The 17,996-nt window shown below is 47.0% G+C and overlaps 1 protein-coding gene and 1 long non-coding RNA gene across 3 annotated transcripts in view; one reads left to right on the forward strand and one right to left on the reverse strand.

Annotated features, from left to right (window-relative positions):
* Positions 1–11,024, reverse strand: part of LOC308199117 — a 369,069-nt gene extending 358,045 nt beyond the window's left edge. The window contains exons 1-2 of the long non-coding RNA XR_013954402.1: positions 10,377–11,024; positions 9,143–10,238 (exon numbers count right to left, since the gene is read on the reverse strand). This is a non-coding gene — a long non-coding RNA (uncharacterized lncRNA). The remainder of the gene's footprint in view (positions 1–9,142; positions 10,239–10,376) is intronic.
* A 102-nt stretch (positions 11,025–11,126) lies between these two features.
* The window catches only part of USP24 (ubiquitin specific peptidase 24), a 61,300-nt gene continuing 54,430 nt past the window's right edge, over positions 11,127–17,996 (forward strand). For both annotated transcript variants that reach the window (XM_080602695.1, XM_080602694.1), the window contains exon 1: positions 11,127–11,591. In XM_080602695.1, the coding sequence (XP_080458821.1) occupies positions 11,259–11,591 (333 nt within the window). In that variant the 5' untranslated portion in view covers positions 11,127–11,258. The remainder of the gene's footprint in view (positions 11,592–17,996) is intronic.

The raw sequence follows: 17,996 nt of genomic DNA on the forward strand, positions 1-17,996 counted from the left end.
TCATGCAGCTGGCTGACAGTGAGCCAAGGATGTCTTCAAAAACCGGCCTCTTGCATTGGAAAAATAAAAAATAAAACCCTTTGGCTGTTTTGCCAGCTTTTCCTTTTTATTTCGGTTCTAAGGAAAAATCTGGTTCAAAGGCGTAACCTCAGAAAGGTGTAAATCACTATAAAAATACTGATGAACGCCTTTCCCTCGAGTTAACCCAGCAAGACAGTACCAGCCCAGAGCAGCTTACTGCAGCAGCGAGGTTACAGGGCCACGGAAAGAAGGGGTGAGTCTGGGCACTGAGTCAGAAACTTTCCACTTTCAGACGGCTGGTTTGGTTTCTCACCTGGACAGGAGAGGAAAATCACAACACAGTAAGCAGACCACTGATACGTGTGAGCATTCACTGTACTCCCCAAAAAGATGCCATAAACCACGGTGGTGGCATCTACATCCCCCGAAAGGAGGGATGGAGGACCAGAGGCAGGGAGATGCAGTCAGAGAAGAGCCATCTCTTCCCATGGTGGCAAACCTGCGCAGATTTATTTTCGTGGGAAGGTTCCCCTTCCTGTCACCTGCCCTCCCACCATAATCTGACTTGTGGTGGTCCACAGGCTGAAAATGCCAGGGGTAGCCTATGGCCTGAGATAAAAAGGCAAGATCTTGAGACAGGCACGGGGCTTCTGTCCTGCCCACTGATCCCACGTGCCAGATGTGAGTTGTCAGGCTGGGGCACTGTGGAGCAGAGCTGATTTTTTTCCATTTAAAAGGAGGAACACCTGCCAGAGTACTCAGTGGGTGTCCTGCACCCCAGGACAGTGTGCTCCTAAAACTGACACACTTCCCTAGAATCTTAGCAAAAGCCTGGCTGAGAGCAGAGCCCTCAAGCAAGGCACGAGCTAGGTTAGATGTTTAGGATCACAGCATCTTTTTGTTTTGTTTTGATTTTTTGACCTAGCTTTGTGGCTCCACGTGCATTTCCACAAACAAGGAGATATCCATCGACTTGTGCAGCCCCAGGACTCTCACTGTTCTGGGACGCTCTGACCCAGCATGATTTCCATCTGTTGCTCCTTCAAGAGCACGTGCAGTGGGAATGTACACTTCCAAGTCACGCTGGGTTTTCTTGCTGACAATAATCATTTGATAAAAGACAAAACAAAAAGACACAATCTCTCTGAAAAACAACTAAATTTTCTTTGTCCCCCCATCTTGCTGTAAGAAGGATTTTCACTAATCCAGAAAAGAAACAGATCAGATTAATGAGGTTCTCCAGGACATTAAGAAGGGTGAACAATGTCAGACACTGCCAGAATGAAATAATCCACACAAGCACAAGTAGCAAGAAAGTACAGATGTGAAACCATTCCATCCCATGTATTAAAATACCACATCCCATGTATTAAAATACCAGTATTGCACAGTTCAAACAAAGCTCAGCTTCACACTAAATCACTCATTCAGCAGCCAGGGACAGGTTCTGAGCTCGCATAACCCCAAAGGGCACCGCTGAGATCAAGGCAGAGATGTCTCTTTCAAGCAAGTCTCTGTTCATAGATTTCTCCTACAACTCCATGACATCTGGAAACGTAAATTCCCTGAAACTTTTCTATCATAATGATGATTTTCCAACATTTACATCAAACTCTCATCTGCAAGAGAAACTAGAGGAAAGCCTTCCACCATGTGTTCAAGAACCCAGACAGCAGGTTTCTGCAGATGCTTACATTGCTTGTATTGCAGATAATAAAACCAGTAGCAGGTTATTTTTCTCACAATTGATTTCATGCTGAAATTCCACATAAACCCCCTCATGAGGTCCTTGGATTGCCTGCAGAGTCTGTAATGCTGCCTGACTTTGTAAATCCCATCACAAATCAGATTCCCCCACAAGGCTCCAGGAAAGACAAGCGAAGAGCGAGTTTCTCAGCTCAGATCCAGAGCCCACATAGGGCCAAAAGAGGGCAGTGTGTCCTGCAGATACAGCCAGCACGCCAGGAGCTGTCAGATAACTCCGTGAAAGAGGAAAAAAATCTCTTCCTCAGTGCAGCCACAAGGCATTAGCCTTGTTTCTACAGCAATTAGGCTCATGCTTCTCGTTTGGGGAGCATCCATGTCTGCCTCATCCTGCTTGGGTCCTTTGGTCAATCCAACACTGGGGTGCAGGCCTCAAAGGAAGCTAAATGCCCTCGGCTTCATGAAAACTGGAAGTCAGGCAGAAGAATCGTGTTCCCACTGAGGACAGGCTTAGAAGCTTGCCTGTTATTGGTCATCAGCAAATCCACGTGTGAAAGGTGACAGAGATGCTGGAAACCCAGCTACGTTAATCTTTCAGTACAAGAAACCGCATGCTTTAAAGAGCGAGGAAAATTGCACTTTGCAGGAGAAAAGTGATGAATGCAAGTAGCTGTATGTACTTGTAGAAGAACATTCAAGAAGTACAGAGGCTGATACCCATGTGTCTGGGGCTGGATTGCTCCAGGAGAGGACTCATTCCTCCGAGCAAGCGAAGGCTGAGGTTGGATGCAGCACAGAGCAGAGCAGTGTGCCTCTGCTGTGCAGAGGAAGGGGAAGATGGAAGAGGGGGCCGTGCAGCAGGACAAGTCCCTCTGCTCAGCCAGAAGCTGGGTGATCATGCTGCAACAGGCAGTGCTAACAGGGGAACAAAATGCCTCTTCTCCATTCCCACTCCCACCACCATAAATCCATCCCAACATATAGAACATGCTGAGGCTCAGAAGAAGTAAATTATTTTCAACTCTGCCACTAAACTGCTTCGCAGTACTGGACAAATTCTCCCCTCCCTGCAGGGATTATCCTTAAACGTGAGTACGAGCTAGAGATGTGGGATGTCTGTGCATTTATAAATAGCTCACCTACGCGTTTCACAAGAGGGCAAATGCGAGTAACTTCCAATAAAGGAATTCCCAGCAACAGCAGCGGCAGTGAAACGCCACCCTTCTGCAGGCTGCCCTCCCTTCCAGCATCCATCACACTAACAGAGACAATTAAAGTCTGGCGCAAGCCCCAGGACATGGACAGTCAGTGCCTGTAGGCCGGGCCTGGAACACAGTGAAGGATCAGTAGCTGTGAGTCTGTGAAACAGGCCAGGCAAGTCTCACGAACACAGCACAAGACTAGCATCTCTAATCCCTGCCTCATTCTTCCCCGTGAGCCTGGACCACATCTCATGCGTTTGCAGCACCAGGCTGTAGCCTTTCTCCTGCCCACACACCAGACAGAGCTTTTAACTTACCAAACAGCTTTGCGCAGATCACAACGTGGGAGAGAGGAGAGGTTTTAAGACATAAATAAAATGCATCCAACCTGGCCAGTGGAAGGAAAGTGATTTGCCATTATTAAACCAGATTAAGATCAGCCACCTCTGGTCAGACCCTGCAGCGTTAGGGCTGTGCCACTTGGCAGACCCCATAGGAGATAAATACGACAGCCACAGCCCTCCCTGTATTGCATGATCAAGGTGCAGCAGGGATATCCTCCACCACATAGCCCAGCAAGGCCCATCCTTGAACATACAGCTGAAACGAGCTGAATCACTGAGCCGCAGCACAACAGCAGGGACTGACTGCTCCACAGGCTGTGGGGTGGCATGTGTTTCTTGTGCCAGTTTCTGCCCCAAATCCTACAGGTCAGGAAGGCTTTGCTAGGTCATCTGATCCAGCAGAAATGGCTCAGATGCTGCCACTGGTCTTCCTTACAACACTATTTGGGTTTTAGCTGATTTTAAGCGATTATGTTTTGAACTAGTGTGCTGCCTCTGTTTTTGTCACTTACTGCCCCATGCCCCAATAACTTCTTAATCCATTTGCCAGCTGCAGCCAAATTTGACACACGAATAGAGGTCTTAGAGCTACCGAGCACTGACGGATATAATGAAAATAAGCTACCCAATATATTTTGTTGAGGTAGCCTCAAAGACGCCGTGAGGCTCCAACTGGGGCTGCAATGTGAGCTCAGCTACTGGGCACCAGAAAACCTGTGTGGAAGGAAGCCACGTGTCCGAATGAGTCAGCTTCCAGAAGAGCTCTGCTGGACGCTTGTGCTGTGTTGGGCAGCAGAGCCCCCTGTTCTCAGGAAGGGAGTCTCTCCTGTCTGGCCTCTCTGACGTCTCCAGCATCAGGCAGGATGGTCAGCTTAACAAGAAAACCACTGTACAACAGGCAAAACAAAGTTTCATCAGTCCTGCTGCACAGACAGCACCATTCTTCCCATCGAGGTCTCTAGCTCTGACGGAACCAACCTCAAATTAAACAAGATCCAGCCTGACCAGCAAAAGGAGACTTTCTGCTGCTGGGCAGGATTCGTCACTGCCCAGTAACGTCGGGATTTACAGACTAGTCAGGGCCCACGACACCAGCTGCTGTACGGATGGAGCAAACAGCTCCTGCCCCACGGTTTTGTAAAAGCAACAAACAGCCAGAGAAATGCATCAGGGAGAAGGAAGGGAAGAGCTAACCACATCATTATAACTCCACGTTACTTGTAGGCTACTTGGGTGTCTGGTGGAAATTGCCGTCTTGTAGTAAAATGCTGCAGGAGAACAGAGAGTGACTTCCACTGTGATTATCCGGGGATTGTTGGATATTGAGGAATATTATTAATATATTTGAGGATATTGAGGAAATCGACCAGAGCTGATTTCACACATGAACATATGGATCTGTTTGTGAGAACAGCGAACAGGCAGCAGAGACTGCGGCATTCCTGCAGTGCCGATGGCCTTGCACAACGTAATGCAGCATTAAAAAAAATATCTTGTGGAGGGGAGGGAGTTTCTGCTGCAATATGGTAACAGATCAAAGGCTGGGAGCACCCGAGGAGTGAAAAGAGCAGCTAATAACACCGTACAGTAACCGAGCTGATACGTGGGTGCGACTCAGCCCTGAAGCACCTCGCTGGTGGAGATAAGAGAGGCTTCAAATGAGTCACCGACAGATCAAGTGCATCGTTAAAGGGACAACACGGCTGCGAGTGCCAGCAGGCAGATGAGGCAGGAGAAATCCGAGGCTTTAGGCTCTCACAGCCTTGAAGAACCTCTTGGTATTTCAGAACTTAAGCCATGTGTTTGAACCTTAACCACGTGCATGCGCTTCTCCTGCGTATCCCTAAAAGCAGCAGCAAGGCCTTCGTCCGGCCCAGAGGGGCTGCTGCCTCCCAGGCCAGAGCCCAGTTTGTGCTCCAGTTGCCCGTCAGTCTGCATTTAATAACCTGCACGTGACAGACTGCCTGAACGAGAAATCCTGTGCAAACACAACTGAAGCAATGGCAACGTTAAAGAAGTTCTGGATGGGAGAGAGGTTGTCCCACCCCAGACCCTCTACATCCATACCCCAGGTTTTCCACATCACTGAGGACAGACCAGGTAGCGCTCCCGTCAGGAGGCAGAGGTTGCTCTTAAGAGCAGGAGAGGATTTGTGGACCAGTATTTAATATAAACCAGTCTTTTGTGCTGATTGAAGCCTGGCACCGCCAGGCCTGTGTTGCTGTGAAGCACTCCCTCACCTCTCAGGTCCATTTGGTGGCTCTCCCTCGGCAGACTCCTTCCTACCTGCTGTGTTTACAGCCTTGTTTCTCAAGCTTCAGCGCAGAGCTTAGACAATGAGAAACTAAAGAAGCAGGTCCTGCTTTAAAGGTCAAAGCATAATTCAAAAGGAATCTGCACCGGGCAGAGAGCCAGCAAGGAGTTCCCTGTTGCTCTGTCGCACCGCACCACATCACAGCCTGCATCAGGGAGATGCCGACTGGCTCTCAGATACACACACACCACCGAAAACAGCCTTCACCCTCAGCACTGCGTGTTACTACAAGCTCTGCTGCCACGCTGCCCTGCCCTTAGCTAGGCTGCTATGCCCTGTGAACTGAACATATCCCATGGTGTTGGATCCACCGCTTTGTTTCCGACCTGCCTAAGCAATCTCCACGCTGTTCCCTTCCGTGGTCTGTTCCTTGTTTGCACTGAATTCATGCTCCTTCCTATTCACAGCTCTACTAATGATCAGGACTGCAAAGCCTGTAAAGGATTGGATTTGTATCACAACAGCCATGGCCCTCACACACAAGGAGTGTTATTTACCACCGCTCCCCTCCCTCCAGCAGTGTGTTAACTTCAGTGTTCCTCTATCACAGGATGGGAGGGATCATGAGAAGGGACCGGCAAGCAAGGCTGGGACGATTTGACAAAATAAAAGCACCCAAAGGCTATCGTTTAAAACTCTGTGGTAGCTCCCAGCCTTGTTCAGTGCTTCAGGAATACCTGAAGTTTCCATTCCGGATTGTTTCCACTTCCAAAATGTGACTGCGTGTGTTTGCCCCTGCACAAGCTGAGCTTACAGCCTGCCATTATGTCAAGTTTCCTCAGCTAACTTGGCTGAAGGATAGAGTCTGCATTCAAGTGCCTGCCTCTGGGTGGGTCCCTCAGGGTGCCACTCCGGCTTGACACTGAATATCCTGTTTGTATTGTTTCTCTGCACCAGCAGCAGCTCAGCTCGGGCCACTCGGCATCAGAAATAGTTCTGTCACTGCAGTTCATCTGATACTGGGCTCACACGTCAGCGTGCCATTTATCTAAAATGACAGTAAAGAATTGTAACCAATATAGGTAGAGAAATCATCTTTAAAAGTAATTTACCTGGAACCACACACATAAAAAATGGATTAGTCATAATTATAGATTTTTCCAGGGCTCTGTTCCAAATTTTACTCTACAGAATGGTTTCACTCTGCATTTCTGCATCTTAGTGCTTTCAGCTTGTTTTAAAGTTCAGCCTCAGCCTTCATTTCTTCAGGCTTGTGAAGCCTGTTTTAGGAAGAATGAACAAGCCCCTTGCAATTGGTTCCTCTTCTTAGCCCAGGGCTGTGGAGATGCATTGTAAGACCCACGGGACGGTCTGAGTTGAAGAGCTGAAAACAAACCCACGCAGTGAAGCAGAGGGGACAAATCTGATCCGACCCTGGAGTCAGCTGTTGTCTCCTTTTGGTTGTGTTGCCCTTACCATGCTGCTCCACTCTTTTCACACTCACGTCATGCTGCTTCCATTCAAGAGAAACAGTATGAAACTTCAGTTTTGTATGTGGGAGACCAGCAGGTACTCAGCTGCTGAAGGAAAAACAGTCATGGTTCAGCTCCTGTTCCCTTTGGACGCCGGAATAACAACAGGGATTACTGGAGGAGGCACGTCAACACCACGAGACCTGCTCACCTCCCTGTTTGCCCTGTTAGTCCCACTACAGTTAGCAGCAGTGCAAAAACTACTATATGCTGAGGGGCCAAGGATACCAGCCCATCCCCCTGTGAGGTGTGTTAGATACCCATCTTAAAAGCACAGTAATAGAGTTAAATATTGTCATTATGATTAGTAGCATACACAAGTAATGTCGGCGTGAAACCAAGGTAAGCCGCCTCTTTGCAAACTGCTGCTGACAGCAGGCTTTGCCTTGGAGGTTATCCCAGTACAGATCTCCTTTCTAGCTGGCCAAAAGCCGTGAAGGCAGCAAAAATCCCCAGTGCAGGCAAAGTCTAAAAGTATATTACATGAATCTGTCAGCTGGTGGTTGTGAATGGACTCACATGTGTTTGCTAAAATTGTTTCCTGGGATGCTGCACTCTCTCTGCGGAGTCAAGTACATTTACGCATCTACTCTGTTATCTGTATGATAACATAATTATGATTTTCAGTAATTCAGGTGAATTTGCACTAACTGATCGCTGAGGCCCTTCCTCAAATCCCACCTATTACATTTAGCTATAAATAAAGTAGAAGCGGGAAACTGGAAGAGACTGGGTGGGACGGAACAAGGAAGGAAGGAAAGATGGAAGGAAGGAAAAAAACATTTCAGAAAAGCTAAATTAGTTCTGCACAACACTATACATAAAGCTGGATTTTGCAACATCTCACATACTCACTCTTTCTTTAAGCAGTGAAGACTTCCTGTGCCATAACTGCCAGCTATACTAAAAGCAAGAAGCATCTTGTCCACCAAAAACATAAGATGGGGGAAACCTTCGTAAATATGTTCCTTTTGTTAACGCTTGGTATGTTTAGAGGTACAGAGTCAGGATATTTCTCACCAGAAAGTTACTTTCTCATCACTCACTGGGTGGTGAGATCTCCTGCAAGGCGATGCCATTTGATTTGCTGCCTTTTCTGGTACTGTAATTCAAGTCCACAAAAAATATTTACCCTGCAGCCTGTGGAGAGTGTTTCTGTTCGCTTGGCAGACAGCACAGAAGCCTCTTCTTATCATCATGAGATCCATCTATATTAGTTGCCTAATCCTAAGCCATTAACATCAGTGAGAGAAGCAGGGTTCTTCCCTTCCAAACAAATGAGCTGTGTTTCATATAGACACACACCAATTCATGCAACGACTGCAAACGAGTTTCTTCTAGCTACTGCAACTCCCATTTTCATAGTGCTCCTTCTGTGCTTATGCACCATGTAATGGTGTGGCACTGTGATTAAATTTTGTCCTGATTTCACACATTTAGTCATAAAAGATTTATGAACACTAAGTTTTAGCTCGTACAAAGCTTCCCTTAGTAACATACTGCTTTGAAATGTCTTAACAAATGACGAGAAAGATGATCTTTCATCTTGAGTAAAACACGCGTCAAGTGTAAGACCTGGTGCTAATATAACAAACTTCCCGTTCCCTTCTAGCAGAGTCTCTAAGTATGTATGTAATAATTGTGGCTGAGAAGATGCAACAAAGAGGGAAACAGAATCAGGGTGGCAAGGGATGTTTTCCAAATAGTTCAGAGATTTTAGTCAGAATTCCCCAACAGCTGTGAACATGAGAAATGTCCATCAAGCCAGAGTTAACTTTTGGTTTGGCTGCACGTGTATGTTCCACCAGAACAATACAGATGTTTCTCTTTGAGTGAAAACACTGCGTTCACTGTTTAAACAGTGAGCTGTAAAACACAGGACTGGCTTTAAAACAGTTTTATGAAGAAAATCATAAAAGTATATTCAGTTAAACACAAATTAACCAAGCACTCCTACTGTAACATCTCCACAGAAATCATTGCAATGTTCCATCAAACCCTATTTTCAGGCTGCCTGGAAACTCCAGAGTCAACCCAAAAATTGTGTCTGATGTCACAGCATTGAACTTACTGAAAGTCACTTACCAAAAAAGTAGTTTCTGTTCCAGAATGTCTCTGTTGTAATACAGGGGTTATTCATGTCCAGAGGTACTTTAGGATACATAAATGATGAATTTTGTAGGAAGTCACTACCTTCTGTAAAGTAACGCAGTCATAGTAAACGTGTCTTATCAAACTGGCAACTTCACAGTCGTAAACTCCAAGTTATCCAAAAGCAGATCTTGAGGGTATTGCTCCCTCCTTCATCTTCTTTCCTTCCCTTGTCTCCTTGCACCTTGTGATGCCCCATCAGGAAAGACTCACTCTACATTTCTTGTTCTCAGTTAGAAAAGTTTGCTGTGCTTCTCGCTGAAACTTTTCTTCAAATAACAATGCATGAACAATATTTGCAGCTGGGACTTTCAGGCTGAATAACTTAGAAAAAGATGCACCCCTTCTTTCAATAAACTGGAATATACAGTCTTGTCCTTTATGCAGTCTCAAGAGAAATGCTGTCAGAGAACTCTGTGAAAACCTTAGGATCAGTATACCTCACTGCCAAGGTTATGTTCAGCTCCTGTGTCCAAGTGCTACCATCCCATATGGGTAAATTCAAATTCCCTTCAAACTTCTTTCAGGACAGCAAAGCATTGGTAACTTAACTGTAAAGCATTCTCTTCTGTGCTCAGTCGTCTGGGATTACAAGCAGTTCCTCCATTACTTTTGATATGTTTTCATTAATTAGCTCAGTGCAAATTTACAGCACCCCTTCCTTGAAATAAATCTGAAATCAATAATGACATCTAATAAAAGATAGTACTTTTTCCTCCAGTCTTGTCTTCCACTAGTAAAGGAAAATGATGCCAACTGACTTCATCAGCCTGTGAGGATTAAATCATTACTTATGTTTCAGAAATGAGAAAGTGTAATTTAAACGTTGAGCACATGAGTAAGCAGTGAGTCAATATTCAGCATATTAACTGAATGCACTCAAAGTGATAGATTTTTTTTCTTGAGCCTGGCGAGACTGAGCCATAACAGTTCCTTTTATAGCTGGAGATCAGCGTGACTGAAGAACCCTCCTTCAGTCCAGACGCTGAAGTTGAGTCGGGCGCGTTACCTACGTTCCACTGAATGTCGCCTACAGAAAATAAATAAATAAAAATGAGGATATGAATAAGCAAGATGAAAGAGTCGTGATTACCTTTTGGGTCAGCATGCAAAGAACATGGGAGCACTGTTGGCATACTACTATCTAAAAATTAATCAAAAACCTTACCAGTCAAACAGGCAGATCCGTCAGCCTGTTTCTTTCTACAGACACCATCAAGAGCAGCGACGGACACTGAGCTCTGAAAGTTCAAATATCATTGGTGTTCCCTAGAAAGCTTCCCTTACGCTGAATGTAAACCTGTGTCTCAGATTTCAGGCAATTATTTGTAGTTTCCTAACCCCGGTGCTCTCAGTGATGCCAGCCACTGCTAACACAAGATACCAGCACCGATCTTCACAAATCTTTTATCGGCTTCCTCCTTTTCTGTGGCCATTAAAGCGTTTGTTAAAATGGAGCGGTGAATGCTGCCTAGATAGCCTAAGAGATTCAGATCTACTCTCTTCCATGCGGTGCCAGAGTTTGGCCAAGTACGTTTAAGAATCATACGCAAATTCAATTCATTTCTGCTTTGGGCAGCAGCAATTTCATTATTATTATTATTTGCACTTATTTACGGGGTTTGTTCCCTGCCGGAGGAGCCACCCGCGGGGCAGCGGGCACCGGGCCGAGCCCCCCCCCGCGACCAGGCCGCGACCAGGCCTCGACCAGCCCCGACCCCATCCCCGGCGCTGCCGTCCCCATGGCAACGCCGCTCCCGCCACGTGACCGGCGCGGCCGCTCCCGTCGCCATGACGACGCCCCGCACGCTCCATTCATCCCCCGAGCCGAGCCTCCCCCGTCACGTGACGCGGGCAGCGCCGCGCTCTCCCCCCCCCCCCCCTCTGCTTCTCCCCCCCCCCCCTTCCGGGCCGAGAGGGGAGGGGCGGGGCGGGGAGGGGGGCGAGGCGCTGCCGTCAAGATGGCGGCGCGCGGGGCGGGCAGCGCCTGAGGCCGGAGCCCGGCAGCGCCCGGAGCCCCGGCGCCCGCCTCGGCCCCCGGACCGCGGCCATGGAGAGCGAGGAGGAGCAGCACATGACCACGCTGCTCTGCATGGGCTTCTCGGACGCCTCCGCCATCCGCAAGGCGCTGCGCCTGGCCAAGAACGACATCAACGAGGCGGTGGCGCTGCTCACCAACGAGCGGCCCGGCCTCCACTACGGCGGCTACGAGCCCATGGAGAGCGGGCACGGCCCGGCCGGCGGCCACGGCTCCCCCGCGGGAGGGCCGGGACCCCGCGACGGGGACGGAGGAGGCGGCGGCGGCACCGGCGGTGGCGGTGGGGGCGGCGGCAGCGGGGGCTTCGACCCGCCGCCCGCATACCACGAAGTGGTGGACACCGAGGTGAGCCCCGGGACGGCGGCTCCGGGCTGCCCCCGAGCCCTCCCGGCGGAGGGTGAAGGGCTGGGGGGGGGGGGGGATGCGGGGTGCCCCCCGGCAGCCCCTCATGGTGCCCCCCGGCAGCCCCTCGTGGTGCCCCGGCCTCTGCCCGTGTCCCTCTGCCCGTGTCCCTCTGCCCGTGTCCCTCTGTCTCTCTCTGGGTGTTTTTGCAAGGTGAAGAGCACCCGGTATCTCGTTATTTTTCTTGGCATTCACGGAATGCATCGCTGCCCCACGATCCCCCCCCCCCCAGCCCCGTGCCTTCTTGCATAACCCCGTAGTTGACCGCAGAGCGTATTTTTTTTAAACGCCGTTTGCTCGACGCAAAGGAAGGTGCGAATCCTGGGTTTTGTTTGGATAGGCCACGAGTTTGCCCCTGGAAATACAACCAGTTCAAGTGTTTTTAAAACAAAGGCTTTAACTCGTTAATTATAGCTGCGTTTTAAAAAGACGCCTGAAGCAGGAGGGCTGGCAAATGTCAGCCTCGCACGCTTCTTCCCCTTCCTCCCTGTTCTGCTTTTTTCCCTCCTCTTCCACGCTCTTCCAGAACTCGGAGCTCCTTGGCCAGCAAATTCGCTGATGGCTCTTGCTGTGCTGCCTGGAACGCGCTTGCAGCACTTACCTGTAAAGCCTTCTCCGCCTCCAGGTCTGTTCTTCTCCAAAATTTCCAAGGTGCCTATGAAAAGAGCTAAGTCAGCACTCAGGAGCCCAGGGGGGTGAGAGCAGAAGAACGGAGCAGCCCCGCTGTGCGGTACCAAAGGGCCACCTTGCACGGTGTGTTTCAGTGGCCCGCAGCAGATGCCTAAGCACGTGAATAACAACAGACTCATGCACCTCAAACAGTATCCTGGGGATACTGAGCCAGAAGGGATATCTTTCTGTGCATTTACCTATAAAAACATATATGAAGAATACATGCACGTATCTACTTGTACGTAGCTACACTTGCACGGATCGTCCACGTCCAGTGTTGGTTTGTTGCCTGAAGTCCCCTCTTGCAGAACAGCGATACGCGATCCTGTTCGCTGAATTAACTGGTTTAGATCCTTCGCTGGTGTACGATAGTGATGTATGCTTGTGGAGTAAGCTGATCTGTAGGGCCGCACGTGTGCTGTGCGGAAGAGGAGTTGCTTTAAATTCCCTGACTGAAGCAGTAGGGAATGAGTTTCTGGCCTTTGCTTTGGAGGGTTGTGAGTGAATGAGAGTTCTGCTGGTTGGTGTTCAGAGCTTGTTAGCTGTGAAGAGGGTGGATTTCCGTGTCAGGTATCTCGTGGTTCTGGATGGGACTATCTGGGCTGTCAGTGCGACATTTAAAGAGAAGCTGTCAGTGTAAGCTTCAGACAACTGCATTCTTTCCCCCATTCTTTCCCCTTCTGTTCCTATTACAAGTGACACTGACAACTCTAAGAGTTTTTTTCTGTTATTTCAGTTTGTATGTCTGATCAAACTTACTTATACTTCAGTTTCGTTTGCCACCCGTGTTCTTGTTTGCTTTGTGCTCTTGTTAACCCCCAGGAGGGAAACCAAAACGTTTGAATATATGCAAATGACTGCAAATCCACAAAATAAGCATAGAAGGATTGAAGTATCTTACTGCATGAACCTTTATATGAATTCAGGCCTCAGTTTAGTAATTGGATCCATTTGCATATGAACATCTGTCAGCTCATGCATGTGTATGCATTACATTTTTGTCATGCAAGAGTTATCCGTGTAAAAGTCTTAAGACTTGGGATTATTTCCTCTGTTTATTTGCCTAATATTGCAATGCAACCTAGCAGCTTTGACATACTTCATGAAAAGGGAAATCGTATATGATCAGTTCTTGTTCTTTTTATTCTCCAAGTGTAACGTGGAACTGTACTTAATAAACTGCATTATTATTTAGGTAGTTAATTAGTAGGAAGTTTTCCATTCTGAACGAGCTCGTGGCCTGTGAAGCCTTACAGAGAGCCCATTGCACAGACGCCCCTATTACTTGTTGTAGTCACGCACGTCATGTTGAAACCTTGTGAGTAGTACACCCGTACTATCTTGTGGCAACACAATTCGGATGTTATTTCTGTTTATCTTCCTGTCAATATCCTCTCCCCTTCTAACAGCTCTGAGAGCATGCGTTCCTCCCTCTCATCGTAATGCCAATTTTAATGCTTGCTTAATGGGGAGGCAGGGATGTTTCTTGGTTTGGTTTTTAGATTGTATATATCAATAATGTGCACAAACATATAAACGAAATAGAGCACAGCCCTACTTTTCCCCTAAATAAATTTTTCTGGTCTAGTAATCTTTTTTCATCACTAAGTGAACAAAAGTTAGGGTTAGATTTGTTAATTTAAAAATAACAGGACGACTTCAGCCGTGCTCCAAGATGTGTGTGTAACAGCTCTATACTTCGTACATGTTTGTTGTTTTTTTTTTTTTGGCTGAGTGCAATTTACTGTGCAAAGAAGGGTAGCTTTATGAATGATTAGACACTTTACATTTTCTCTAATCAGTAATGAACCCGTTATGTTTGCGTATGCTTGCTTGGTTCTGTTACATAAAGTTAGTCTGTTCCGTTCAGTAAGCACGGTGATCAAAGAAGGGTTTGTCTGTTGGTGTTCTTTGAGCGTATCACAGCAACCCAGTATGTATCTTACTAACAAAAATCTTACTAATAAAATCATCTTGCCTTTGGATAGGATACTAAAGCCATCACAAATCCTGTTCCGGTGGTCCAGGCTGCTTCAGGGGCTTCTGGAGGTGTTATAGGAGGCTGAATTTGGAAGGCAGCAGCTGTGAACTGGCCCAGCATGTGCTGTGTATTTTATGAGACCTGAGATAAGGACATGCATAAACTCATTTTCACAAGGGCTGAAACTTGAGTTTCAGCAGGCTCATGTCTCCCACGGAGCGCACAACTGATTCAGTTCTGAGTTAATACCTGTGGTCTGTGGAGTTGGTGCTGCTGGCGTGACCGTGCTTAATTAATTTGGAAGTAGGAAGCGGGCTTCACATTTCTTCCTGAAATCTCAGGAAGTTCAGCTTTAGGTTTCCAGTTGGCTTGATGTTTTTGCCCTCTGCGGTGCCAAACCGCTTTGACAGGCTGAGATTAGCTGCTGTTCCAAGAGGTTACTTTGCCTGTTTGACACAACTTTTATGTTTCTGTCTGTTGGCTGAAGTGAATCTGATAAGTACGTTTTGGCAAGAACCTGGGATTCTCTTGTGTTTGTTCCTTAGGCAACGTAAAGATTTTTACACTGTGATCTCTGGAGTGGGATGCAAGGTTATACTCATCTTTCATGTGACTGACGGATAAGCTCTTCTCTGAACTGCTGCTAAGTCCTTAAAATTTATGATGAAACTATAAATGAATGTGATGGCAATGTTTGTCAGTGTCCACAAACTGTCCCGAGGGCCCTAAGTGCTGACGTTCACAAGCTGGGCAGGAATAGGATGGAGAGGGGCAGGCCAGGCAAATATGAGCAGAGAGCCTGAAATTGTGTTAAGGGTGGGAACCCACTTACGCTGTTTGTATAACCCTTCCTGAAAAGAAATCTTGACTTGTTTTTAAACAGCTCCTGCGAGTCGTTACTCTGACCTTTTGGGTAAATTGTGATCAGCGGGTTGTGTTACCTTCCAGCTATTCCTGTCTCCTTCAGCACGTGCTCTTTTGATGTTGTTTTTTTTATTTTATTTTATTTTAGTTGAACGGGATCAAAAGCTCACATACACCAGATTTTACTAGATAATCTTTAACATAAAACTTGTCTGAAATTGCTCTTAGATGTTATGTTTGATTTCAGGAGAAGGGGCTGTGTGGAAGGAGCATGCCAGCAGCAGCAGCGAGTACTGGCACCGGCAGCAGCTTCTCACTCACTGCTCACACTGCAGGACTTCGGTGTGCGAACCCTCTGCCTCCTTCTGAACCTCTCTGAGCTTCTAGGGTGTAAAATGAGGATAACGGTCCGTGCCGTGTGGGAATACTGCAGACACTGGGCTTGTGACAGTCTCTGGTCCTTGGATGGAAGGAGCTGTGTTTATTTCAAGGCAAAAATAAGCTATTTAGGAAACGCGATGGACTTTACACTGCAGCTTTGTAAATGTAAAGTCAGTCTCCTGTCCTGTAAGTAGAGTTGAGCTTCGCAAAAGTGACTGCTGCTGGCACTCTCGTGTGGAAGTTTTACAGTGTGGCTTGTCTAGGAATTGGCCTTGTAAAGCAATTAAGCAATCAAATAAAGCTCTGTGCTGCGTTCTGGCGCTGGGTCCTGGCGGGCTGCCACCTCAACGTCAAGTGGAATTAGTACTTTAGCACTCCTGGGTTTCAGCATCTCTGCTCTCAAAAATGACACCTGTGGTCCTGGGGTAGCCAAAACCTGAAAGGAGGTGCAGCTTCTACATCAGTGCTTTCCTGGGTTTCGAAAGAAAAATCCCTGCTTTGTCAGTGTTTTATCCGGCACGATAGTAACAGAGATGCTACAGGAAGGTGGCGAGAATGGGGGTAGTACTGAGAGGGACGGCTCATTAACTTTAAGAGCAAGCTTTGTTTTGAATACTTTATGAGCCCCTTACCATGTAATATGGCTGTTGGAGGAATTTTTAGGTTGAGACCAGCACATTGCAGTTACTGGAGCATTGGTGGTGCCCGTGGAGGTAGCGGGCAGCTCTGCAGCCGGCTCCTCAGCTGGGCAGGAAGCTTCTGATAAAATGTTCTCTGGAGGCATTTGCTGGTCATCTTCCCAGTTTGAAGTGCTATTCCGTGGCAGCTGTTTAATAAGGAAGTGAAATGCTGAGGAAGAACGAGAATAAAAACAAATTAGCCAGTGTTAGAAGTTAATTCCAGCAAATCATTTGGATTGCTTTTGGGTTGAGGCACAGTAGCTCTTTGTATGAAGAGGGCGAAGATGGAAAGGAAGTGCCTGTTTCTTTTGTAAACTCTCAACTCGAAAAAAACCACGCGTTTCTGCTGCCATAGGAGTAGCCTTTGGTATGTATGTTTCAGTTATGCTTCGTGGGCCAAATTAAAGCCCCGGTGTGCTCGGTGCTTCTCGCTGCTTGCCCTTCCTGCTCGCTGCTGTGCAGCAGTTCTCGCTTCTTTGGTTCCGATGCCCGGCGGAGTGGTCTTGGGAGATGCTTAAAGGTTTTGGTCCTAGTTGTTAACCACAACTTTGCAATGAATGGTACGCTGCGGAACTTGCACTCAAGCTCATTGCCAGCTGCTTTTGTGGTACTAGTTTGTGTCTCACCGCACCTCCGTGTACGCAGTGTCAGGGAACCAGCTCTCCCTTCCAGATCTTGAACACTGGTCACAAAAGCGTTGTGCTAAATCCTTTATCTCGTGCTTCTGCAGCACGGCTCTGTTAATGCCTGGTGTTCTGGCAAAGGGGAGTAGAAGTAATGGCTTAATTTTAGGCACTGAAATGCCAAACAGTTGTGATTCACTGTTTTATTGTATTAAAGCACAATGTTTATCTGATACCACACAAAGTTATTTTGAGGTATTTGGAAATCAGCAGTGTTTTTGTGCTTATGAAAACTCGAGGGCTGGGAGGAATAATGGTATCAACTCAGTGCCTGGATGTTTGTAATTACGCCAAGGGAATAAATTATTTAAATATTTCAGACAATGCTGAAAACACGTGTAAGATAAGCGTGTTTTCCCTTGATTTCTTACGAGTGGCTTTCTTAACAGAGCTTTCCGTGACCTTTCCCTGGCCTACAGCTTGTTTTTGAGCTTGGAAATGCACTGCTGAAAGTGCTCGTAACAAACCTCTCTGATCCCACTGAATGCTGGGGTAGTTGTAATACAAAAGGTTTCTAGTTTGTTTTAAGTTAAATGGATCTTCTAATTTAAACAGGATTTTTACAGAGCCTTGATTCTTGTTGCTGTAACGCTTAGCGCTGAGTTCATCTCCGAACGACTAGGCAAGTACATTGGGGAATATTGCATGGTAACATTGCATCACTCTGGAAAGCAGGGGTACAGTTCAAGCACTGTTTTTAGAAAATCCTGGTTCATTTCAAGCTTTATTGATTCCCCTTCCCACCATCCAGTTCACGTCATGTTCTTCTTCCCAATTTTCTATAGTTCTTGCGGTTTGAGAGGTGGGGAGGAAGCTGTGTTTGTTGTACATTATTTGTTATAATCCTTCACGTGTACTAAGGAGGGCTTAGTCCAACCAGGCATTCCTGACAATGCACTCGTATTACTCTCAGTTGAGGTCAGGTTCCAAAACATTGTGTGAAAACAGTCACTAAATAAATCGGATTTTTTTTGGAAGGGATTTATAGTGAGGTGAGAATCTGAATCAGCTCTGATTAGATGGGGTGCATAACACAGGATTTATTTTCCTTTAGTGGTAGACTAGGATCATTACTTCCTATTAACAT

Source organism: Anser brachyrhynchus (genome assembly GCF_964034855.1).
Source record: "Anser brachyrhynchus genome assembly, chromosome: 8".
Taxonomy (NCBI): Eukaryota; Metazoa; Chordata; class Aves; order Anseriformes; family Anatidae; genus Anser; species Anser brachyrhynchus.